Source organism: Mustela putorius, unplaced genomic scaffold, assembly GCF_011764305.1.
Source record: "Mustela putorius furo isolate JIRA1106 unplaced genomic scaffold, ASM1176430v1.1 tig00003859_pilon_pilon_pilon, whole genome shotgun sequence".
Taxonomy (NCBI): Eukaryota; Metazoa; Chordata; class Mammalia; order Carnivora; family Mustelidae; genus Mustela; species Mustela putorius.
In genome coordinates this window covers 16,518,953-16,545,403 of record NW_025422011.1, presented here as the reverse complement: position 1 = coordinate 16,545,403, position 26,451 = coordinate 16,518,953, and the positions used below count along the sequence as shown (strand labels likewise).

The 26,451-nt window shown below is 35.6% G+C and overlaps 1 protein-coding gene and 1 non-coding gene across 2 annotated transcripts in view; one reads left to right on the top strand and one right to left on the bottom strand.

The window, feature by feature from the left end:
• METTL15 (methyltransferase like 15) overlaps positions 1 to 26,171 on the top strand; it is a 224,308-nt gene extending 198,137 nt beyond the window's left edge. The window contains exon 7 of the mRNA XM_004755895.3: positions 25,884 to 26,171. Within this exon, the coding sequence (XP_004755952.1) occupies positions 25,884 to 26,002 (119 nt within the window). The 3' untranslated portion in view covers positions 26,003 to 26,171. The remainder of the gene's footprint in view (positions 1 to 25,883) is intronic.
• LOC123387796 lies at positions 2,998 to 3,104 on the bottom strand. The gene has a single exon (XR_006602285.1). It is a non-coding gene; the product is annotated as a U6 spliceosomal RNA (small nuclear RNA).
• Positions 26,172 to 26,451: the final 280 nt, after the last annotated feature.

The window sequence follows — 26,451 nt, the reverse complement described above, 5'->3', positions numbered from 1 at the left end:
TAGTAAATTCTTTATATATTTGGGGTATAAATCTTTTACTGGATATTCTTTTTATTTATTTTTTTTAAGGATTTTATTTATTTATTTGACAGAGATCACAAGTAGGCAGAGAGGCAGGCAGAGAGAGGACGAAGCCGACTCCCTGCGGAGCAGAGCGTCCTATGTAGGGCTCAACCCCAGGACCTGAGCCTAAGGCAGAGGCTTTAATCCACTGAGCCACCCAGGTGCCCTGGATATTCTTTTTATTTTTTAAAAACTGTATATTTTAGATTTATTTGGAGCCATTTGCCCATGTTTATAGAATATCTAGTTTAACAGTTCCTCTCAGTGAGACCCTGGCCTAAACATATTTGCTTTGCTTATATAGTAAAAGAATAACATTAAAAATGAAGCATTTGATTTGTTCTTCTTGTTTTTAAACTCCCTTTCCCTTTCTCTGTTCACATTGTATGTGAATTTCTTATACCAGCTGAGGTGGCTTTATGTTTCCGATTCACTGTAGAAAAAGAAATATGAGGCAATATTAGCATGTAATCTCACAAACTAAGACCTACCTGTTAGAATCTTTGTAATGGATAAGAATTAACTAAAATTGCTTATGGTCAAAATTGTGTAATTATTTTAATTAAGCTACTTTTCTATTGAGTTTTTGTGATTGCTTTATCAATCTAATAGATTAGTTGTGTGTATGCAACATTCTATAATAGAAAGGGGTAAGTATTAAAGAAGAAAAATTTTTTTGAAGTGCCTCATAAATATAAATTTAGTGATAGAAATCTTGATCAGAGATATATTTTTCTCAGAACCACAATGCCATATGTTCCATGTTGAATGAAGCATGGTTTGTAAAAAAAATCAGCATCATATTCTAAAGAGGCTGGATTGTATAACAAGCATAACTATTTTTATATTATTTTCTCAAATTTCATCTGTTTATAGCTACTATCTCCAACTAATGTTTGGTAACACACAGCATGATCTGCAGAAATACTAAGAGAAAGTTTAAATATAAATTATTTTTTATAAGTCTGGTTATAGCATAAATTTCCCAAACCATTAAAAAATTCAATAGAATTAATTATTTAAGATTCAGTGGTGATAGTTCATAATTCCTGTTACTTAGATGGACCTTAAAATTCTTCACAGACTCTTTGGGCAGCCTCATTCTTTTCTTATATAATCTACCACAATTGTTAGACTATAAAATAAAGAAATAAAATTTAATGCTCTGATATTCAAAGTAGAAGGTTGCCTCTTTGGTAATGTCATATCTCCTTAAGCAGTTCTTTACCTTAAATACTGAACAAGTTTTCTACCATTATTAGCTTATGCCCTATTAAAACACATCATTGCCTTGGCACTAAAATGCAAAGGTAAAATCAAACAATAAGATAGGCTCCATTTCTCATTCTTGAATAATTGCTTCTGTCCATTAAACTCCATCCTTATGCTTTGGACAATATACTTGTCTGCCTTGCACAGGGTGAAAATTTGCATTATTAAACTACCAAAGAGTATGATTCCTTATTCTTGCACAAGGGAAAATGTTATCATCCAACTCTTATAGGTGCTAAATTGAGGAGGAGGCTGTATAACTTTGTAAATTACATCATTGGCTTTGGACTCAAAAACATGTTTGAATTCCAGGTCTGCATATATTAGTAGGATATATAAACTTGGGCATGCTCTTTAATCTCTTGAATCCTCATTTATTTCACTTTAAGATGAGGATAATACTGGTATTTTCTCATCAGGTTGCTATGAATCAAATAGAAAATAATAAATATTTATGAGTTAACTGAAAGTTGTAATTACCAAAATATAACTCAATTTCTGGATATCATGATAAGGATATGTATGCTTTATTCGTGGTAATTTTAAGCTCAGCCTCTGCATTACTAGCAGCAATTGTGACTGGGTTATGGTCAGCTTTATTATTTGGAAAATTTATCCCCATATATTATTTATTTAATACCCTTAGTGTTTGGAATATATTGACTTGGTATATAAAACACAGTTATTGCTCTTTCGGAGCTCCCACCTATAAGAACGCAAAATGGGGGAAATAAAGAACCAGTTGCTAAAGTTATTTGATCTTCATTTATGTTGGAGAAAGTATTTGTCCTCCTATGCTTCCATATCAGCGAGTAACCAATCTACATGGTCCTTAAATTAAGATTCTTTTGAGGGGGGAAAGGAAACCAGTACTTTGTGAAATAAGAGATAGAAGATTGCTATCGAAATATAAAAGAATTTCTTACTTCTGCACGTTAAAGTCAATAAGAAGGACTAAATCTGTGTGTTACAGATGTTAAAGGGAAAATAACTAGAGAAAGGTAAGGAACTGTTTATACTAAGAATGAGTTGATGACCTTTTTTACAGCACCATAGAAACAGATACTACAGAACTGAATCTTTGTAATTCCCACCTCCTTATCTTCATCTTGGCACTTATAAATCTCATCCTTTATCTCATTTTGTACTCCTACATCTCAGTGGAGAGATTAAACTTGCTCCTTTTCTACTTTATCTGGGACTTAGATCAACTAATTTGCTTATCCCTCCAGTCTTTAATCTGTTCCTGCTAGTATCTTTCCTTCAGTCTGTAAACATACTCAAAAGTGCCCTGGGCTAAAAGCAAACAAGGACTTGGGTGTCCTGGGATCAAACCTGTCGGGTGAGCCCATGTCGGGCTCACTGCTCAGCCAGAAGCCTGCTTCTCCTTCTCCTTCTGCCTACTGCTCCCTCCGCTGTCCTCTCTCTATCAAATAAATAAACGAAATCTTAAAAAAAAAAAAAAAAAGTCAAACAAGGGCTAAAATCTCTCCCTGACTCTGTTTTCCTTACCAAAATAATGCACCCATCATTCTGTTTTGATTCATTACTTGCCACCTTAAAGTCTATGCTACCTCCCAATTCTTCACCTGTCTTTCATTTTTCCAATCCATAGCTGTCTATATTAACCATTCTCTTAAGGATTACTGGTGGTGTCAATTTTTTTTAATGGAACATTTCACAAATTTACATGTCATCCTTACACAGGAGCCATGGTTATCTCGTCTGTATCATTTCAATTTTAGTGTATGTGTTGCTGAAGTAAGCACAATGATGACCAGACTCAATATCCTAATCTCCCTTTTGACTTACTTTGTCTCTGCAGTGTTTGAAAATATTGATCTGTGCTTCCATAAAAACCTGTTCTCCATGGCATTCTCCAAAATCACTCCTTCTATAGCCTTATTTCTCTAACACTCTGATTCCTTCACTAGATAGATTCTCTTCCTCTGCCCCATCAAGCCAGACCATGTCTCATGGAATTTATTCTCATGGTGTAGGTAGTCTGAATGAATGACTACATTTATTGAAGTCAGTACTATGAAATCACATCATGATCATCTGTGGAACAGTTGAGAGTTGGATATCTTGCCAAGATAACAGTGGGAGGAACAGAGATTGGAGTCTTCCTGGATGTTAAAATTGACATCAGAATTTTTACTAATCAGGACTTCAGGTTTGGTAACGGCAGACAATAACTTAGAACAACCATCTCACTAAGAATAATTAGAAAATCTAGAAAAAGTGCTCTTGTTTTTATTTATTTATTTATTTATTTATTTATTTTAATTTTTAATTTTTTTATTTTTTATAAACATATATTTTTATCCCCAGGGGTACAGGTCTGTGAATCGCCAGGTTTACACACTTCACAGCAATCACCAAAGCACATACCCTCCCCAATGTCCATAACCCCACCCCCCTTTTCCCAACCCCCCTCCCCCCAGCAACGCTCAGTTTGTTTTGTGAGATTAAGAGTCACTTATGGTTTGTCTCCCTCCCAATCCCATCTTGTTTCATTTATTCTTCTCCTACGAAGATGTGGTGTATATACACAATGGAATACTATGCAGCCATCAAAAGAAATGAAATCTTGCCATTTGCGACAATGTGGATGGAACTAGAGCGTATCTTGTTTTTATTTTTAAATAAGATACCTATTTGAAAACACGAGAAAGCTAGCAAGACAGTGAAAAATATCTGGGAGAAGAAGGAAACTCAAAGAGTTTACCCCAGAATTTGTAACTTCCAGTTGCCAATTCCAGAAGAGGCAGCTGAGAAAGGGAACAGAACATTTGACAGTCTTAGGAGGAGTGCAGGTGAATTTGAATCGAATTGGATCTTGATTAAGAACTAAAACTCAGTTTCAAGTCATCTTAGTCCTTGAAATTGGATTAAATCGATCCTAGATGCTAGACTTCTTAAATTTGACCAAAGCAATTTTAAATACTCTGAGGGTGGGGGGGAATCTTGCACACAAATCACTTTTGTAATTTTTCTTATTCAGTGTCCATTACTGAACCAGAAAATAACCAGTCATGAAGAGACAAGGCATGACTTTTTTAAAAAGGCTTTATTTATGTATTTCACAGAAAGTACAAGCACAGGGAGAGGGAGCAGCAGGCTCCCACTGAGCAGAGAGCCCAGAATGGGCCTTGACCCAGAACGCTGGAATTATGACCTGAGGTGAAGGCAGACAGTTAACCAACTGAGCCACCTAGGTGCCCCAACAAGGGATGATTTTTAAAAGAGGAAGAAAAATACAGATAATTTAAAAGTATTCATGGGATATGCAGACAAATGCTATCAATATGCTGAAGGAAATAAAAAATTACTGAAAATATACACCTTAAAGATGTAGTTCTCAAACTTAAGAACTCAGTTGATTAACTGAAAAGAGCAGATAATACCCAGCTAAAGATAAGTCATGAACTGGAAGGTATTTCAGAAGGAAATATCCAGAATAATGCATAGAGAGACAAAAGATAGAAAATACAAAAACTGTGACTTGGGAGTTACAATAAATTTCTAATTCATGTGTAACTGGAATCCCAAAAGGAGAAAAGAGGAAGACAAAAAAAAGGAGTAGAAGTCATTTGAAGAGAGAAAGGCTGAGAATATTCCAAAACTGATAAAAGACATTAAACTACAGGTTCAGTAAACCTCAAAAATGTACTAGGAATAGAATCTTAGAACCTGTTGGGAACCAAAATCAAAGGCAGAAGGCATTCTCTAGGAATATGGCTCATTTGAGCTATTCTTGGAGAACGGTAACTATTTCATGATTAAATAAAGCAAACCAAGATATGAAAAACAAAATTTAAAAAATCAGCAACAGAAAATTTTGGTGCAGGACACTGTGATAAGCTTGGATAAGCTTGCTTGTATCTTTGTAAATGCAGATCTAAGAACAAACAAGCATGGTTATGGCTACAGAACAGAAAACAAGCTTAAGTCTTGAAAATGTATAATTAACAGAACTCACCAAAATTATGAGGTTAAGAGGTCATTTTATAGGGAAGTATTAGTGCACCGATTTCTTTATTTTTAAAGCAAGGAGTCAATACTTTCAAAATTTGAAACAGTTTCATTTTATTTTTTTATAATTTTTTATTTATTTATTTTTTAATTTTTTATTTTTTTAAAATTTCTTTTCAGTGTACCAGAATTCATTGTTTATGCACCACACCCAGTGCTCCATGCAATACGTGCCCTCCATAATACCCACCAGATTCACCCAACTTCCCACCTCCACCCCTTCAAAACCCTCAGATTGTTTTTCAGAGTCCATAGTCTCTCATGGTTCATCTCCCCCTCCTATTTCCCCCAACTCCCTTCTCCTCTCCATCTCCCCATGTCCTCCGTGTTATTTCTTATGCTCCACAAATACGTGAAACTATATGATAATTGACGCTCTCTGCTTGACTTTTAAAAATATTCCAACCTCAAGGGTTCCTGGGTAGCTCAGTCAGTTAAGCATCTAGCTTAGCTCGGGTCATGATCTCAAGGCCTGGCATCAAGCTCCATGCTCAGTGGGCAATCTATTTCTCTCTCTCCCCCCCCTGCCACTCCCCCTGCTTGTGCTCTTTCTCTCTCTTTCAAATAAACAAAATCTTAAAAAAAAAATCCCAATCTTTTTATACATTTCATAAATGTAATTAAGGGGTTCTGTTGTAGTTAAAAAAAAAAAAGATTCAACAGTTCTTTGCTATAATTTCTTTTCATTTAAATTCAAGTAAAATGAAATGTTCTGTTTTTATTTAAAAATAAGATTCATCAAGAGTGCCTGGATGCTGCAGTCCATGCTGACTCTCCGTTTCAGCTCAGGTCATGATCTCAAGGTTTGGAGATCAGCCCCACATTGAGCTCTCTGCTCTGTGTGGAGTCTGCTTGGGAATTCTCTCTCTCCTTCTGCCTCTGTCCCTACTCTCTCTCCATCTCTCTAATATAAATCATTAAAAAAAAATAAGATAAATCTTTAGATGTGTCCTTTTTGTAAAAGATATTTTGCTGATCTATTTACTCTTAGTGATATATGAAAGATACTCTTTGTTAATGATGTTAAATTCTGGGTGGAAGAGTTTGGGTGTTTATTCATTCTGTGTTCACCTAGCTCAATGTGACTCTTTATAATAAGCACATATCCATTTTATAAAAACAACCTAGTTGATATTATTAGTAGTATTATTTTTAAAGAGCACAGGTTTTGAAATCTGTGTATAAATCCTGGCTCTGATGCTAAAGCAGTGTAGCCTTAAAAAATTTACTTAATCTCTGAAACTCACTTTTCTCACTGAGAACTGAAGTGGTTTTTTCAGGTGATTATATTAAATGTAAATATGTATATATAACACTTAATCCACTTATGGCCAAAGCAATCAATATTTATCTTTTTATTTTCATTTGTTGAGTTCTGGCTGTTTTGCCAGTAAGCTAAAATAAACAAACTCATCTCTTTGCTTACTGGCCTGTAAAGTCATGGGATTTGTATGAGATATTCCAGCATAATGTCTACCTCTTCTAGAGCTGACTCTCATCTACATGGTTACTTTGCAATCTGTTGTGTTATTCCATCACCACCTCCCCTTCCCAAATCTCTTGCTGTGTTCTTGTCACAGTTGATTAGGCCAGGGGAGGACTTCGATGCAAACTAGATTAATCCTAGCTGCAAATGACTGTTCCAATCTAGATTGGAATAATGCATTATTTTCTTAAAATTTTTTTATTTAATTGAGATAGGAAACTCTTAGTTTCTCTTCAGTGTCTGAAAGATATAAAGCTGTACTCTTTTTTATTATGTTCAATTAGCTGACTTATAATACATCATTAGCTTTTGACATACTGTTCAACAATTCATTACTTACATATGACACCCAGTACCCATCACCACATGTGCCCTCCTTAATATTCATCACCCTGTTAGCCCATCTGCCTATGTTCCTCCCTTCAGTAACCCTCATTTTGTTTCCTAAAGTCCAAAGTCTTTCATGATTTTTCTCCCTCTCTGATTTCTTACCATTCAATTTTCCCTCCCTTCCCCTGTAGTCCTCTGTCCTATTCCTTATGTTCCACATAGGAGTGAAACCATATGATAACTGCCTTTATCTGCTTATTTCACTTCACATAATTCCCTCCAGTTCCATCCATGTTGATACAAATGGTGGGTATTCAACCTTTCTGATGGCTGAGTAATATTCGACTGTATATATGTACCACATCTTTTTTATCCATTCATATGTTGAAGGGCATCTCGGTTCCTTAGACAGTTTGGCTGTTGTGGACATTGCTGCTATGAACATTGGGGTGCATGTGCCCCTTCTTTTCACTACATCTGTATCTTTGGGGTAAATACTGGTAGTGCAATTGTTGGTTATAGGGTAGCTCTATGTTTAAAATCTTGAGGAAACTCCATACTGTTTTCCAGAGTGGCTATACCAGCTTGCATTCCCACCAACAGAGTAAGAGGAGCTCTTTCTCCACATCCTCGCCAACACTTGTTCCCTGTTTTGTCAATTTTTGCCATTCTAACTGGTGTAAGGCGGTATCTCATGGGTTTAATTTGTATTTTCCTGATGGCTAGTGATGTTGAGCATTTTTTCATGTGTCTGTTAGCCATGTATGTCTTCTTTGGAGAAGGGACTGTTCATGTGTTCTGCCCATTTCTTGACTGGATTATTTGTTTTTTGGGTCTTGGGCTGTAGAGGTTCTTTATAGATCTTGGATACTAGTCCTTTATCCATAATGTCATTTGCAAATAACTTCTTCCATTCTGTGGGTTGCCTCTTAACTTTGTTGACTGTTTCTTTTGCTCTGCAAAAGCTTTTTATCTTGATGAAGTCCCAAAAGTTCATTTTTGCTTTTGTTTCCCTTGCCTTCAGAGACATATCTTGAAAGAAGTCGCTGTAGCCAATGTTAAAGAGGTTACTTCCTACATTCTCTAGGGTTTGCATGAGTTCCTTCTCAGATTTAGATCTTTCATCCATTTTGAGTTTATCTTTGTGTATGATGTAAGAGAATGGTCCAGCTTCATTCTTCTGCATGGTTCTGCTTCATTCTTCTGAATGTCCAGAATTGGACATTCTGCATGTCCAATTTTCCCAGCACCATTTATTGAAGAGACAATGTCTTTTTTCCATTGGCTATTCTTTCCTGATTTGTTGAAAATTAGTTGACCATAGAGTTGAGGGTCCATTTCTGGGGTCTCTATTCTGTTCCATTGATCTATGTGTCTGTTTTTGTGCCAATACCATGCTGTCTTGATGATCACAGCTTTGTAATATAGCTTGAAGTCAGGCGTTGTGATGCCCCCAACTTTGGTTTTCTTTTTCAACAATTCCTTGGTGATTCAGGATCTTTTCTGCTTCCATACAGATGTCAGTATTGTTTGTTCCAGCTCTGCAAAAAATGTTGATTGTATTTTGATAGGGATTGCATTGAAAGTGTAGATTGCTCTAGGCAGCATAGACAATTTCACACAGTTGGTGGAGCTTGTGACTCTTGATCTCAAGGGTGTGGGTTTGAGCCCCACACTGAAGGGAGAGATTACTTTAAAATAAAATCTTTAAAAAAAGAAATGGGTTACACAATCAAATCATGGAAGGTATGGATATGGCTAGGCTTCCAGAACAACACATCTGGAATGAGAATGTTCCCAGGAGTAACTCTCCAATTCCTATCTTTTAAGCTCTCCAATTCCTATCTTCTTAAGAGTACTCATTTCCACCATGTAAAAAAAGACTGAGTATAAATTCCAGAGAGACAATTAGAAGATGGGAATTAGAGAGCTACTCCTGGGAACATTCTCATTCCAGACCTCATTTTTTTCTGGAAGCCCAGCTGTATCCCTGACCTTTCCATGATTTGACTGTGTAACCCATTTTTTTTTTTTTTAAGATTTTTACTTTAAAGTAATCTCTGCCCATAGTTTGGGGCTCAAACCCACAACCTTGAGATCAAGAGTCACATGCCCTACCAACTGAGCCAGCTAGGCACCCCAATGTACAACTATTCTTGGACTTTATACCATACTATATTCCTTCCTTCTTCCCTATCACTTTTCTTTTTTAAAATGAAATAACTTCTGGTTGACATTCTCTTATTTACAATTAAATCAATACAGGTTTGTAATAGATGACTTTTAAGAATTATTTCATCTAAATGTTTAATAATTCCTTAAAATATGTTCTTAGACTTTCCTTGTTTAGTAATTCACCTAAGTATGGTCTTCATGATCTTAATAAACATTTATGAATTACTTTACATACACAATTGTACCATACATATCTAGTTTCTAAGCAATAAAATAAGTTCCTCAAATTTATCAAAGTAGAGGTCACATGTCTTTGTCATTAGTCTTTCTAACCAGATTTGGAAACATCCATTTGAGAGGGTCTGTCTAATCCACGGAACTCTCATTTAAATAATGGCAAACATCTTATGTTTCTTCACAGTGCTGAGATGGCATGGTAAATAATGAATATGTTCTCTTTTTGGATGTACACATATTCTTTGTGATTCTACTTTCTCTCTTTTTAATGGCACCATATCTACCTCTTTATCTATAAAATTATTTTCACACAGAAAACCCTTTGATGATGAAGAAAACCATGTTTTAGAGCCAGCCAGATTGTTTTCCCATTTCTTGTTATGTATATACACATATATTTTTCATGGTGGGTAGGGATCATGGAGAAGGAAAAACAAAAACAAAAACGAAAACCTATAGTGAACGTTGAACCTATCTCGTTATTCTAGAATTTATCATTTTTCCTTTGAAGAAATTCAACATTTGTCTTACAACCAGAGAATAAACATCAGCTGCTAGAGAAAGCTATTGAATTTCAAAATCCCTTTGAAATGTCACATTAACCTGTTTTACTTTCAGTCAGTTCTTTAAAATATCAAACATTTCCTGATGACTCCCAGATCTAAGACTGCTTACATTTCTCTAACTTAAAAGTTTGTTTCCTTCACTTGCAAACCAACTGTGGTGAATGAATCAGCACTGTTTAGGCCTGGGAAAAGTGGATCACAGCTGTAATCTGTGTGCAGTCTTTCTACAGGTAGTTTAATTTGTGAAATTTGAACAAGGTCAAATGCTGAATCTGGTTGATTTGGCTAAAACTACAGAGTTCTAGCCTTCTATTTAGCCCTCCATTAAATTTTAATCTTTACAGCTGTATTTGTTTCACAGCTCACCTTTTATTCTGAGATATGTAGAAGTCAGACAATAACCATTAACTTACTATTTTACTCAACATCCATTGAGCATCCACTTGCTAGGTGCTGGGGGTAAAATAGTAAAAGAAATTTTTTCCCCTTATTCTTGAAAAGCCACATTATAAACTGAGAAACAGCTATATAATTTCTGAGAAGTTAGAATATAATGGGTTAAATTCTGTAATTGAGCTTAAAATATTGATAACACAAAGGAATGAATAAGTAAATGAAATTTTCTTCTTTCAAGTAGAATTGAATTTATAACTTAACCATTTAGTGTGAGAGCTATAGGAAGTTTGTGCTGTATCATCAACAGCTTAGTGTCTTGGGACATAATCAACACCAAATACCTTTCCTTTTAATGCCGTCAGTAGTCTTCCTGTCTTACACCTATTGTTGGTTGTTCTTGTTCACTGAGCTCCATCCACTTTCATTTTCATGATATGATGTACACGTGTTCACATTATTAAGAAGGCTGATACTCATAGACGTGGATGGCTACCTTACATTGTGAAATGTTCCACCCAAATGAGACATTTCATCCTAGAACTAGGATTCCTTTTATTTATTTTCCTAATAAATAATAATTTTCTAAAATTAAGATTCCTTTTATATATTTTATTTATGTTAATTACTTGGAGTACAGTTGACATGCAATGTTACATTAGTTTCAGGTGTACAACATAGTGGATGATTCAACAACTCTATACTATACTATGCTTATCACAAGTGTAGCAGCCATCTGTCACATACAACACTATTACAATAGCATTAACTATATTCTCCATCTTGTACCTTTCATCTTCATTACTTATTCATTCCCTAGCTGGAATCCTGTACATCCCACTCCCTTTCACCCATTTTGCTCATCCCTCACACCCTCTCCTCTGGCAACGACAAGTTTGTTCTCTGTATCAGTCTACTTCTGCTTCTTGTTTGTTCATTTGTCTTATTTTTTAGATTCAATATGTATATAAAATTATATGATATTTGTCTTCTCTGTCTGACTTATTTCACTTATAATACCCTGTATTTCCATCCACGTTATTGCAAATGACAAGACTCTCATTCCTTTTTAGGGAATTATATTCCATTATATATGTCCACAATGGACATTTTAGGATAGAGTTATATTCCATTATATATGTCCACAGTGGACATTTAGGTTACTTCCTTATCTGGGCTATTGTAAATAATGCTGCGGTAAACACAGGATGCATGTAATTTTTTGAATTAGTGTCTTTATTTTCTTTGGGTACATACCCAGTAACATAATTACTACATCACATGGTATTTATGTTTTTAGTTTTTTGAGGAAACTCTGAACTTTTTCAGAGTGTCTGCACCAATTTACATTCCACCAATAGTGCACAAGGGCTCCTTTTTCTCTACATCCTTGCCAATACTGTTATTTCTTGTATGTGTGTGGTATGTGTGTTTATTCTAATCATTCTTCCAGTGATAAGTCATTGTGGTTTTGATTTGTACTTCCCTGATGATGAGTGATATTGAGCATCTTTTCATGTGCCTGGTAGCCGTCTGTATATCTTCTTTGGAAAAATGTCTATTAAAATATTTAGGAATAAACTTAACCAAATGTGAAAGACTTGTACCTCTGCTTTGAAAATGATAAAACATTAAAGAAAGGAATTGAAGACATCAAAAATGGAAAGATATTCCATATTCATGAATTGGAAGAGCCAATATTGTTGAATGTCCATTGCACCCAAAGCAATCTACATATCCAGTGCTACCCCATCAAAATGCCAATATTGTTATTCACAAATAATCCTAAAATTTTTATGGAATGCCAAAAGATTCTGCAATCTTAAGAAGGAATAACAAAGATGGAAGTGTCACAATCTTAGATTTCAAACTAAAGATCAAAGCTGTTGTAATCAAAACAGTAATGGTACTGGCACAAAAAATAGACACATAGATCGATGGAACAGAATAGAAAGCCCAGAAATAAACCCATGCTTATATGGTCAATTAATCTACAAGAAAGGAGGCAAGAATGTACAAAGCAAGAAAAACTGGACAGCTACATGCAAAAGAATAAAACTGGACCACTGTCTTATACATGGACCACTCTTTATACCATACATAAAAATAAACTCAAAACGTAGTGATCCAAAGGGGCACGTGCACCCGAATGTTTATAGCAGCAATGTCCACAATAGCCAAACTATGGAAAGAACCTAGATGTCCATCAACAGATGAATGGATAAAGAAGATGTGGTATATATACACAATGGAATACTATGCAGCCATCAAAAGAAATGAAAACTTGCCATTTGCGACAACATGGATGGAACTAGAGCGTATCATACTTAGCGAAATAAGTTAAGCAGAGAAATACAACTATCATATGATCTCCCTGATATGAGGAAGTGGTGATGCAACATGGGGGCTTAAGTGGGTAGGAGAAGAATCAATGAAACAAGATGGGATTGGGAGGGAGACAAACCATAAGTGACTCTTAATCTCACAAAACAAAGTGAGGGTTGCTGGGGGGAGGGGGTTTGGGAGAAGAGGGTGGGATTATGGACATTGGGGAGGGTATGTGCTTTGGTGAGTGCTGTGAAGTGTGTAAACCTGGTGATTCACAGACCTGTACCCCTGGGGATAAAAATATATGTTTATAAAAAATAAAAAATTATATTTAGACCAAAAAAAATAATAAAATGTTAATGTTAAAACAAAAAAAAAATGGATTAAAGAACTAAACATGAGATCTGAAACCATGAAACTCCTAGAAGATAATACAGTAATCTCTCTCACATTGGCTTGAGCAACATTTTTCTAGATATATCTCCTCAGGCAAGGGAAACAAAAGCAAAAACAAATGGGTTACACCAAAATAAAAACCTTTTGCACAGTGAAGGAAACCACTAACAAAATGAAAAGGCAACCTACTGAATGGGAAAAGATACTTGCAAGTGATATATCTGATAAGAGATTAATATCCATTATCCACATATCCAAGATATGTGAAGAATTTATACAACTCAATGTGAAAACATAAACAAAAATAATTTGATTAAAAAATAGAATTCAGAGGGGCATCTTTGTGGCTCAGTTTGTTAAGCATCCAACTCTTCATTTTGGCTCAGGTGGTGTGACTGAGCCCATGTTGGGCTCTGTGCTCAACAGGAAGTCTGCTTGATATTTTCTCTTCTCTGCCCCTTCCCCTGCTTGTACACACACACACACACTCTCAAATAAATAAATCTTTTTTTTTTTTTTAAAGCAGATTTAGGGGGCACCTGGGTGGCTCAGTGGATTAAGCCTCTGCCTTTGGCTCAGGTCATGATCTCAGGGTCCTGGGATTGAGCCCTGGATCTGGCTCTCTGCTCAGCAGGGAGCCTGCTTCCCTCTCTCTCTTTCTCTGCCTGCCTCTCTGCCTACTTGTGATCTTTCTCTGACAAATAAATTTTAAAAAATCTTTAAAAAGAATAGATTTAGTATCCTTAATATTTTTGAACCTGTAGTCTCTGAGAATCTAATCAAAATTAGATCTTCTCTATAGAAGGCACATACAGACTAATTTTGTATAATATCAAGGGATTATAAAATCCTCTAATGTTTATCATGGGCTCCTGTTCAGTGACTCTACCACTGGAAAAACATGTCAGTTCAAGTTACATTTCCCAAATTTTACCCTGTGAAACATTTAAGGATAAAGGCTGACAATTTCTACCTTTAACTTCACCTGGTTCCTTCATTCCTGGATGGTTCAAGCTCCCTACATTGTTTTTGAGGATGCTAATTTGGGTATCAGCCAACTTGTTCAGTGTCCCAACAAAGCTAATCTGAGCCCCTGTAGCAGTTTGGGCTAGGCACAAAGAACAGAAGAGAGGAAAATCATTCCTGAGGACATGAGTAAATCAAATATTCCAGACTAGTGCTGTCTAATGGAAATATAATCCACCAATTCAAGCCACATTGTAATTTCTAATTTTGAGAAATCACCTTGAGAAAAGTAGAACAAGACAGTTCAAATTAATTTTAATAGCATAATCTATTTAAACTAATATATCCAATATATTTCAACATGTAATCAATATTTAAAAATAAGATATTTTCTATTTCTTCTTTTGTACTAAGTCTTTGAAATCTGGTATGTATTTTACATTTAGATCATCTATCAATTTGGAATAGCTACATTTCAATAACACAGTACTACCAGTGACTAGTGGGTACCATATTGGAGAGCACAATATTAAGCCCAGAATAAAAGCCAATCTTTATGTACGTCTGGCTTTGTTATAGCAGTGATTAATTCTTCACCTTTTAAAAAAATCCTCTCCCCCAATATCATCTGGGAAGAAATGAATAAACAGTTTATTTTCTTCCTTTGTACTGCATCTCACATTGGAAAGAATGTCAGCCATACCCCCTAAAATCATAGAGTGTAGTGACCTGGCCAGGAAGAAGCTACGTCTTTTCATTCCTCTTCCCTAGAGGGCCAATGAATTTGGAATAGGTACAAAACAGCTTTAAAAATAAAATAACTAAAAGATCTTTGTAACCACATCCAAAATCAAACTCATTCATGCTAGCTTCCACTCTAAAATTTGCTTCAGGCTGACTACAGCAGGGTTACCCTTCTGATCAGCATTAAAAGATGAGTATATGTTCTGGATAAATCAATGCATTCCTGGCTAGGAAACAAATAACCACAGCATATATGAAGCCAGGAATGATGGTTATAGTGGAAGATATTTAAAGCACATGATTATTTTTATTAGTTTCAGAGGTAGAATTTAGTGATTCATCAGTTACGTGTAACACCCAGTGCTCATGGCATCAAGTGCCCTCCTTAATGTCTATTACCTAATTTTCCCTTCCCCCCCACTTACCTCCTCCCCAGCAATCCTCAGTTTTTTTTTTTTTCCCCTAGAGTTCACTCTTATGTTTTTTCCTAGAGTTCACTCTTATGGTTTGCCTCCCTCTCAATTTGCATCTTTTTTTATTTTTCCTTCACTTCCCTTATGTTCATCTGTTTTATTTCTTAAATTCCACATATAAGTGAAATCACAGTTTTTGTGTTTCTCTGACTGACTTATTTCACTTAGTATAAAACCCTCTAGTTCCATCCATGTCATTGCTAATAGCATGATTTCTTTTTTTTTTTTTTAATGACTGAGTAATAGTCCATTGAGTATGTATACCATGTCTTCTTTATCCATTCATCTGTCAATAGATATCTGGACTCTTTCCATATTTTGGCTGTTGTAGACATTGTTGCTATAAACATTGGGGTGCAGGTGCCCATGTGAATCACTTTGTATCCCTTGGATAAGTATCTGGAAAGTGATTATTTTTTTTTAAAAGAGGAGATGGGAATCTTCCTTCCCCAACCCCTTCACCACTCATAAAATATTGCTGTCTTATTCAGGTATTGCAGAATATTTAACTGAATAATCTTGAAGAACAGTTACCAAACTACAGCTTTTATGCAGCAACTATTTACAGACACTTCTCTAGTGTTATTCTTCAGTTAAGTTATTTCTTGTATGCATTCATTTTTGGAATAACAATTTTCATGCCATTGAATATAATTCCCAAAATTATCCTAGTCACCGATTTTTTACCCAGTGAAATACTCTGTTATGTTTTTAAATAGCATCATTTGGAACAGACACATCATACTTTGAGGAAAGGGCACATTGTTAAATTTGTTAAAAGCTATAATAGACATCTTGAATCTTTTTCTTAGAGTTAAAAAAAATCCCTGCTAGCAGTTAATAAATGTTAATAAGATTTTTTCAAAATACGGGCTATAATATTACAGTGTTAATTGTGTTACTCAGTGAAAAAAATGCTGTGAGTCATATTTTATAGTTGTTACTTATACAATTTGGAGAACTTTTCAGGCACTTGATAAAGAATGAGGGGACTCCAAACCTGATAAAATGAGTCTAGAAGACCATTTCCTTTCTTTAATAAGGTTTAGGAAATTTGCAATTAAGAATAGACTAAAGCAACTTGAAATTGGGTTATGAATTCATACTGCAAACTCAACAGAACCTCAAAATAAGTTGATTTCAAAATCCAGGATCTCTTTTGTTATTCCTTCTTACCAACTTTTCCTTGCAACATGAACTTAGTGTTTAAGGGGAAAAATGTTTTTCTACTAAATGTAAATAAAATATACTTCCCTATTTTAGTATTGAAAGGTATATATAATACTAACCAGCTTCTATTCAGTGTAAAACAACTTGTGTTACCATCATGGATCCAAAAAAAAAAAAATTACAGACAAAAAGAAGGTTATGTGATATTTCAGTTAGCCTCCACAGATGGGCCAAATATGATAAACAGAAAACTCAACTACATTAAGAAGCCAGGGCAAGTTGGTAGGCTCTCCAGGATTAGGTGTCCATGTTTATTAACAGCAGATTGCTTAGTATGCTCATAGCTCATGGCTCAGAAAGTCCTGATTCCTTCATAACTAAAAGAAAATAGATAATTTAAAAAGAACAAAAGTGAAATACTTAATTATTGAAGTTTTTCACACTCCTCCCAATTAAATCATTTCCATTGTCCAAAACTGAAATGTGGTACACATGAGAATATATCTTGTTTTCTGCTACTACAGAGAACATAATTGACTAAGAATCCAAGCTTAAGCATCAAAAAATTTCTTGAGCCAAAGGTTTTTACTGAAACTTCCATGCAAACTTCCTTACCTCTCCTTCACTCAGGTCAGATGTACATCACAGCCTGATGGCTCTCCCAGACTTCTTCACTTCCTTTCAATTTCCATTCATGCAGGCATTTCTCCTAATAAACTTGCACATTTAATTCTGTCTTTGCATCTGTTTTCAGAGACCTTGGACTAATACATCAATTCAGATACCTTTTTTCAGTTTCTCAAACTACTGTTCAGATGCCTTTTTTCAGTTCCTCAAACTATGTGTCCATAATACTGTGCAAAAGAAGGCACAGTATCATTTGGCCCCACCTCATCATCCTGGCTGCTTCTATCATCTCTGTGCTCCAGGTACACCCAGCTCTCTACAAGTACCTGAGAATCTACACCTCTGAAAATACTATCTCCTTGCCTAAAATGACTTCCTCTCTAGTTTATATGACAGTGTTTACAAGCCTACATGTAAGTCATCTCCTTTGGCAAGCTTTCCCTGACATCTATAAGAAGAATTTAGAGCGTGTCTTCCTCTTGCATCCATACTTCACTTAGCTTTCATGATCTTGGCACTTTTGAAGATAAGCCAGATATTTTTTAGAGTGTCTTGAAGTTTGGATTCATCCAATGTTTCTTCATTATTGGATATATAACCATTATTACACCTGTTATATATTTTTTGGCCAGACTGTCACACTATACTTTTCTCATTATATCTAATCAGTTGCACATAATGACTATTTGTCCCATGACTAGTGTTGTTCATTTTGACTACTTTATCAAGATGGTGTCTACCTGGTTTCTCTACTTTTTGTTCCATCTCTAAATAACAATGTACTCTGATATTATGTAAAAAATTCTTTACTTTCCTCACTTTCACCTACTAGCTAGTATCCATTGAAATTTCTTACCTGGGTTAATTATTACTACCCTTATTACCAAATGGTGATTTTCTAAACCCATTATTCCTTCTACATTTAATTGGAGGCTTTCCACTATATGAAGAAACTTTCTCTTCCTTCCAACTATTTAGTCATTCATTTATTTATATCAGTGGGGTACCTACTAATTCAATAAGTTAGAGATTGTTCTTATCATTTATTTAAAAGTTACAGTTATCCTTTATTTAGCCAGCTAGAGGCCCCTCAAATTTACTTCTGTGTTCTTTTGACATGTCCTCATCCTTTTTTGAGCACTTCCTTCCTCTCTGTTACAAAAGATGATCCAGGTTCATCATGTTTTTTATAAGCCCCAACCCTCGATTCAGTCATTTTTTTCAAGGAGCTCTGATTCATTTAGCATTTGACACCAAGATATAAGCACTAGGTATTCATTATTAGTAGGATGCTCCTGATCTCAGGCTCTTTCAGCGGATAGCTAAGGAACTACACACACATTTCCATCTATACTTACTTCTTTATCTATAACGGAAACTATTATCTCACTCTGGTACATCCAATTCTAATCCAATGCCAGGTGGGTTTATAAAAGCTTTATATTTTACCATATTTGTAACTTCTTTGTAAATATTTTTAAGGAAAAGGTGTTAATAAAAAAATTAAACAAGATACAAATGGTAAAGATAACATAAGGAGTACAGGATAGCACAGAAGATATTATCAAATGATGGTACTTTAAGCACAGTGGTTTGTTTCATGGACAGCTTGCAGAGTTGTTTCCTTTTTTTTTTATTTTTAGATTTTATTTATTTATTTGACAGAGATCACAAGCAAGGAGAGAGGCAGGCAGAAAGAGAGAGGGGGGGGGGGGGAAGCAGCTCCCCCATGAGCAGACAGCCTGATGTGGGGGTCGATCTCAGGACCCTGGGACTCCATCCCAGGACCGCAGGATCCTGACCCGAGCCAAAGGCAGAGGCTTTAACCCACTGAGTCACCCAGGAGTCCCTGTTTTCTTGTCCTTAGAAATATTTCTTTGCTACAATGGGGACAACCATCAATGTTAGTCAGGCTAATGGAAACAAGTTCCAGCCTTTCCTCTCTGCTCCCTTCATATGTACTCATTTTTCAAGCATTTATTATATCCCTACTGTGTTCTCCAGAATTATAGATAAATAAGAAACAACGCCTACATCAAAAATAGAGATGATCACCATAACTTGATTCCTAGAATTATTTTTAAATATGACCACAAATTTTTGTTTCTAATTTAAGGATGATGGTCAAAATTTAGAAATCTATTCATTTGCAAGAGGAAAATTGCAGAGACACTTGAAAGAAATAAAAAAAAAAGGAAGAGCAAAGAGTGTAGAATTCCTATTTAACAATTTGCATGTGTTTAATAAAAAGAATTTTATTATAGAATTACAAATATGGTAAAATATAAAGCTTTTATAAACCCACCTGGCATTGGATTAGAATTGGATGTACCAGAGTGAGATAATAGTTTCCGTTATAGATAAAGAAGTAAGTATAGATGGAAATGTGTGTGTAGTTCCTTAGCTATCCGCTGAAAGAGCCTGAGATCAGGAGCATCCTACTAATAATGAATACCTAGTGCTTATATCTTGGTGTCAAATGCTAAATGAATCAGAGCTCCTTGAAAAAAATGACTGAATCGAGGGTTGGGGCTTATAAAAAACATGATGAACCTGGATCATCTTTTGTAACAGAGAGGAAGGAAGTGCTCAAAAAAGGATGAGGACATGTCAAAAGAACACAGAAGTAAATTTGAGGGGCCTCTAGCTGGCTAAATAAAGGATAACTGTAACTTTTAAATAAATGATAAGAACAATCTCTAACTTATTGAATTAGTAGGTACCCCACTGATATAAATAAATGAATGACTAAATAGTTGGAAGGAAGAGAAAGTTTCTTCATATAGTGGAAAGCCTCCAATTAAATGTAGAAGGAATAATGGGTTTAGAAAATCACCATTTGGTAATAAGGGTAGTAATAAGTAATGCCAGAATTACATCTGGCATTAACAAAAGGGCCACCCATAGTCTACAAGATATTAAGATATTAAACACTGAATCAACCCAACTGTGCTCGAACAATTGCCCTTCTCATGGTAAAATCCAACTAGAAGAAAATTACTTGGTTTGAAGGTTTTTGGATTAGAGCCTTTCTTTCTAAATGGTAATCGCTCCTTTTTTTCTCTACTTGTTTTTGCCCTTATATCTTTTTATTATTCACATCCAACCCAAATTGGGGAATTCCTTTTTTACTTTAGTTAGCACATTGTTAAAAGGCACAAACATAGAACACAAAGTGATGCTGTCAAACATCAACAGGTATTCATTCACTGACTGGGCACTGTCCCCAAGGAGTTTATGCTCTATTTAGGGGAATAAATAACAATTAAATTTCTTAAGTTTTGAGAGGTAAGAATTATAAACCTACTCATAAACATTCCCTACTTAAAGATTATAGTATGACATTAGGTCATTGGTTACCAAGCAGTATTTATTTATGAAGATCACTCACTCTCAGATATGCTACCTGAATTCGAGAAATTTAGCCACTCTGGAAAATGGAATGAGCTCCATTAATTTCTCCTTACAGAGAGTGGGGCAGTAGAAGGAGAATCTGTTTTACTTGTTAAACTTAATGGAATGTGAAGCAGATTACTTAAAGCCATGAATTCAGAAGCAATCATTCATCAACACAAATAAATAAGCAAAATGAACATCTGAAAAGTTCTTCCTAGCTCTTCTCTATAATAGTATCTGCCTCACTAACAAGTCAATGAGATCATGGGTGTATGTGAAAGAGTTTCATATCCATGGCCTACTGTCCAAGTGTAAGGGAGTAAAGAGTCTTCATCAGTATAACAATGTGTGTCCCTGCATTTGAGTATCATTAAGTATAAACTTAAGACAGGTTAATGTGACAGAACAATATTCCAGTCATATAATGTTTGTATTAGGCATGACAGGAAATGTACAACTGAAGTTGTCATGATAGGCAGGACTGAGAGATCTTAAATAAAGATAGCTAATGGTTAGAAAGGCTCTTAAGCCAAAGGTCAAGAGAGCCTGTTTTATAAGCTCTGCTGGAAGACTCATTTCATCTGGATCCATGAAGCAAGTCACTTATTTTCCCTGCTTTGATTTCCCTCAAAAAGATATCATGGTTATAAGAATGAAACTGGCTCTGTAGATGAAAATTATGAGTATATAAGGTATAGATAATATAATTATTTGTGATGTAATTTAATATTATCTACATTAAGTCTACTTCCTTTCTCTGCAAATTAAGCTTTAGAGTCTGAACTCTTAGAGGTGTCCCAAGACCTAGCCTACACCTCTTCACAACACAGATGAAAAAATGCTGTGCAGATTGCAGGCCTGTGCAAAGAGGCTAAGCTTAGCACAGGGCAGAATGGGTTGAGAAGTCTTTGCTTATCCCTGAACCTGTTTTCAGTTAACAACTTTGGATGAAAGTAGCCATGTAGTTTCACCATTCATTCACTGGGAGAAGATATTTGCAAGTGACATTCAGATAAAGGATTCATATCCAGGATCTACGAAGAAGTTCTCAAACTCAACACTCAAAAAACAAATAACACAGTCAAAAAATAGGAAGAAGACATGAACAGATACTTCTCCAAAGAAGACATACAAATGGCTAACAGACACATGAAAAAATACTCAACATCATTAGCCATCAGGGAAATACAAATCAAAACCACAATGAGATGCATAAACAATGAATCCTGGAACACTGAAAAAATAAAGTTAAAAAAAAAAACCCCACAATGAGACACCACCTTAAATGGCAAAAGTTAACAAGACAGGAAATAAGTGTTGGTGAGGATGTGGAGAAAGGGGAACTCTCTTACACTGTTGGTTCGAATGCAAGCTGGTATAGCCACTCTGGAAAAAAGTATGGAGGTTCCTCAAGATGTTAAACATAGAGCTACCCTATAACCCAATAATTACACTACCAGGTATTTACCCCAAAGATACAGATGTAGTGAAATAAGGGGCACATGCACCCCAATGTTCATAGCAGCAATGTCCACAACAGCCAAACTGTAGAAGGAGCTGAGATGCCCTTTAACAAATGAATGGATAAAGAAGATGTACATATACACAGTGGAATATTACTCAGCCATCAGAAAGGTTGAATACCCACCATTTGTATCATCATGGATGGAACTGGAGGGGATTATGCTAAGTGAAGTAAGTCAAGCAGAGAAAGACAATTATCATATGATTTAATTCATATGTGGAACATAAGGTATAGCTCAGAGGACTTTGGGGGAAGGGAGAGAAAACTGAATGGGAAGAAATCAGAGAGGGAGAAAAACCACGAGAGATGATTGACCTTAGGAAACAAACTGAGGTTACCGAAAGGAGGGGGGTGGAGGGATGGGGTAACAAGGTGGTGGGTATTAAGGAGGGCATGTGTTGTGATGTGCACTGGGTATTATATGAAACTAATGAATCACTGAACACTACATCAAAAACTAATGGTTTTTGGCTTAATGAACACAATTAAAATAAATAAATGCATAAAAAATTAGGGATTACAAAGGAAGCCAATTATATGGAAATACAGTTATCAAAATATTTAAAACAGAGATTTGTGATGTAGCAATGTAGGTGGTTCTTTATTCATGCATGAAATAACCAGATGTAACTGTAAATGTAATAAAAACAATATTGAAGTTGTAAAAAAAATGAAGATGGTTCTCTTGAAAGATTTTGTGAAAATTCTTATTTTTAATAGATTTTGGAATTTTCTGGACCCTATTAATCCAAAGGCCTGAAAATAAAAATTCTGTTTGAAGAATTTCATTTGTGCAGCATTTTGGAACTATTTTGTAGTTTAATAGTAGCCACCATTCAGTTGGTTAAATTCCCTAAGCCTTGGTTTCTTCATTGCTAGAAAAAAACATTAATTTTTAACATATTTTTAAAAAGATTTTATTTATTTATTTGAGAGAGAAATAGAGAAAGCATGAGAGGCAAGAATATCAGAGGGAGAAGCAGACTCCCCATGGAGCTGGGAGCCTGATATAGGACTCGATCCCGGGACTCCGGGACCGTGACCTCAGCCGAAGGCAGTTGCTTAACCAACTGAGCCACCCAGGCGCCCAATCCTTAACATATTTATGCGAGGATCAAATGAAAAAATATATAACATGGCCTCCAGCTTCCATCCTCACCATGACTGAGATTTTCCCTACCTTGAAAAATTTATCTCATATCATCTTTTTCTTTCACTCACTATCCTCCTGGCATACTAGCTGCCTTTCTCTTCTCCAAAACACCAAGCTCTTTCCCACCTTTGGGCCTTTGCATGTATTCTTTTCTGTATTTGTAGTTTTACACTTCTGGCTCTTTGATCTTGGCAGAGCAAATTAACCTAACTGAGCTTCAGTTTCCTTCTCAATAAATGGAGAATATATAATCAAATAGAACATTTCTGAGAATTCCATGAAATTGTGTGTGTGTGTCCTCCTCCATCTTTTTTCTATCCCACCTAGTTTATATATAAAAGAAAGTTTCTCTCTGGTTACCAGGAGAAACAACATTGGATGGTAGTCAGAAATTTAGGCTCTCAAGCCACGAAGCCTTGGATTCACATCTCAGGATTTCCTGTCTTAGCTATACAGACTTGAGCAAATTATGTAAACTCTTAGGATCTTAATGTTTATTCTGTCAAATAATCACAATAATAATCTATTTCATAAGAGGGTTGTGAGGATTACATTAATTTATGTGTCTGATTTATGTTAAGTACTCAATAAATATCAAACAGCTCAATTACCAGCCTTTACATTTACTAACTAGATGATAACTAGAGAGGATGTACCAAACCACAAATTGGGAATAAGTCGCTTAATCATCTGACCTAGTGCAAAGAAATCTTCATTTTATTACACATTGCCTTTGGGTTTGGTACATCCTCTCTCCAAGGCAATGGTCACTTTTTATAGTGATTCAAAGGAAATCAACCAGTGAAAAGAGAGAAGTAATATACACATGTCTGGTATAATAGGCAGAATTTTGGCTCTGTGACCTTCTGTCTCTGGTGGTATACCCATGAATATGTTATGTTACATTGCAAAAGGGACTTCACAGGTGTAATTAAGGTTACTAATCAGTGAATTTTAAGATAGGGATATTACATCATCCCTTTAAAGTAGAAGGGGAAATCTGAGATATTCAAAACACAAGTAAGACGCTATATGCTGTCGTTAGCTTGTAGATAAAAGGGACCATATGTTGAGCATCAGCCTACTTGGAATAACCACATGGAACTGAATTCTGTCAACAGCCAGGGAGCTTGGAAGTGGATCTTGGGCCTGAAAACTGATTTTTAGCCTTGTGAGACCCTAAGCAGAGAATGCAGTCACATCATACTATACTTCCTCCTGAAACTGCAAGATAATGAAATGTGTTGTTTTTAAGCCATTAAGTTTGTGGTAATGTTACTAGAATCAGTAAAAAGCAATACTCCAGGCTTACAACTTTGCCTGAAGCATGAAGTATAACAATGAAAAATTAATCAAGGAAGAAATGCCTCATGCTAAAGTTGGTATTTGGAACTGAGAAGCAAAACTTTGGATCTGAGGTAGAAAATGCAACACTTCCACCTAGAATTTCGGAGATCCAGATTTGAGACTTCAGGTTAATCTTTGCTACTGTCTCCTCTGGATTCCTTCAGTCCATTATGTGGTTTCATTGTAGTACTTTTTGATGTCTTGCAATTACCTATGTATGTGACCATCTCTGCAATGTATTAATGTCTTTAAGAGAAGAAACTATGTGATTTACTTTTGTTTCTCCCAAACCTAGCACTGAGTTTAACATTGTGGAGATGCTTGAGATGTGTTTGTTAAATGAAATAATGAGTGAATGTGTAAGAGAATTAATCAACAATTGACACAGACCCAAATGGTAAAAATATTTGTTGGGATCACGTCATGAATTTTAGTTTTAAACTTACATGTATAAGAAATTCTTATTTACTCTTTTCTGCTTTGAAATTCATTAAAAAAGAAACAAACAAACAAACAAAAACTGTATACAGCATGCTCTTTGAAAAGCTGATTTAATTAAAAGAACAACTCTGTTAAATATACAGAATCAGTTGCTCTCCTAACTGAAGCAACTTTAATTATATGAGTGACTTATATAGGTATAAACATCCAGGCCTTATTAATATCAGTTCCCTTGGGTAATATCTGAGAATTTAATTTTTTTGACCTTTGTGCCTGTCTTCCTTTTACCGGCTTGGTCTTTTGACTCTGGAGATGTTCTTAAAAGACATAGAAAAGGGGCGCCTGGATGGTTCAGTGGGTAAAGCCTCTGCCTTCAGCTCAGGTCATGATCCCAGTGTCCTGGGATCGAGCCCCACATTGGGCTCTCTGCTCAGCGGGGAGCCTGCTTCCTCCTCTCTCTCTGCCTGCCTCTCTGCCTACTTGTGATCTCTGTCTGTCAAATAAATAAATCTTAAAAAAAAAAAAAAAGACATAGAATAAAGGCTCACCTCTCAGGAGAAAGAGGGAGGGAAGGATGATTGGAGCCAAGGAGCTGAAAGAGACACTATGAGAGTGTTTTGCCTCTAAGGGAAAATCTAAGCCACATCATTAAACGTCTTTAAGATTTCCAGGGATATAGTCACAGTAATGTATTTTTGTAGCCCATCTGCAGGTGTCCAGAAGTTCATTCTTTCACTTTCTATTTCTCTTCCCTTAGAACTGCTTCCCCAAGGTCATAAAGACGAGATGGACTCACCAGCCATGTTTCCACTGTATGATTCTACCACTTTGCCCATCATCCCACTTCACTCCTCAGCCATGGCAAACTGGAACTGAGCCAAAAACATGATTCACAGTGAACAAAGTAGAGTCTCTATCCTCATCTTTCTCATTGGAATTGGTATTTGGGACTGAGAATCAGGTTGTAGTTTGTATTGTAACCAAACAATATAAACTCAGGAGATGTTAGATAGCCACTTTCCCTAGGAGGACAAGAGAAATGGAGAAAGCCAATCTGTAGAGAAATGGAATTAATCAACTACAGAGGGAAACTCAGGCATTATATGAAGGAGGTACTCTGCCTGAGATACAGAAGGCTTTCCAGAATCTGTGAGACCTTTCAAAATCTTTAACACATCTCTTTATCCTTAAAATATATCCACCCCACATTTGTTTTCATATATCGACTAGATTTGGTGTCTGTTGCCTCTTTTTTTTTTTTTTTTTTTTTTTTTTTTTTTTTTTATTTTTAATGAGAGGTTCTAATGATACATTACCAGGAACAT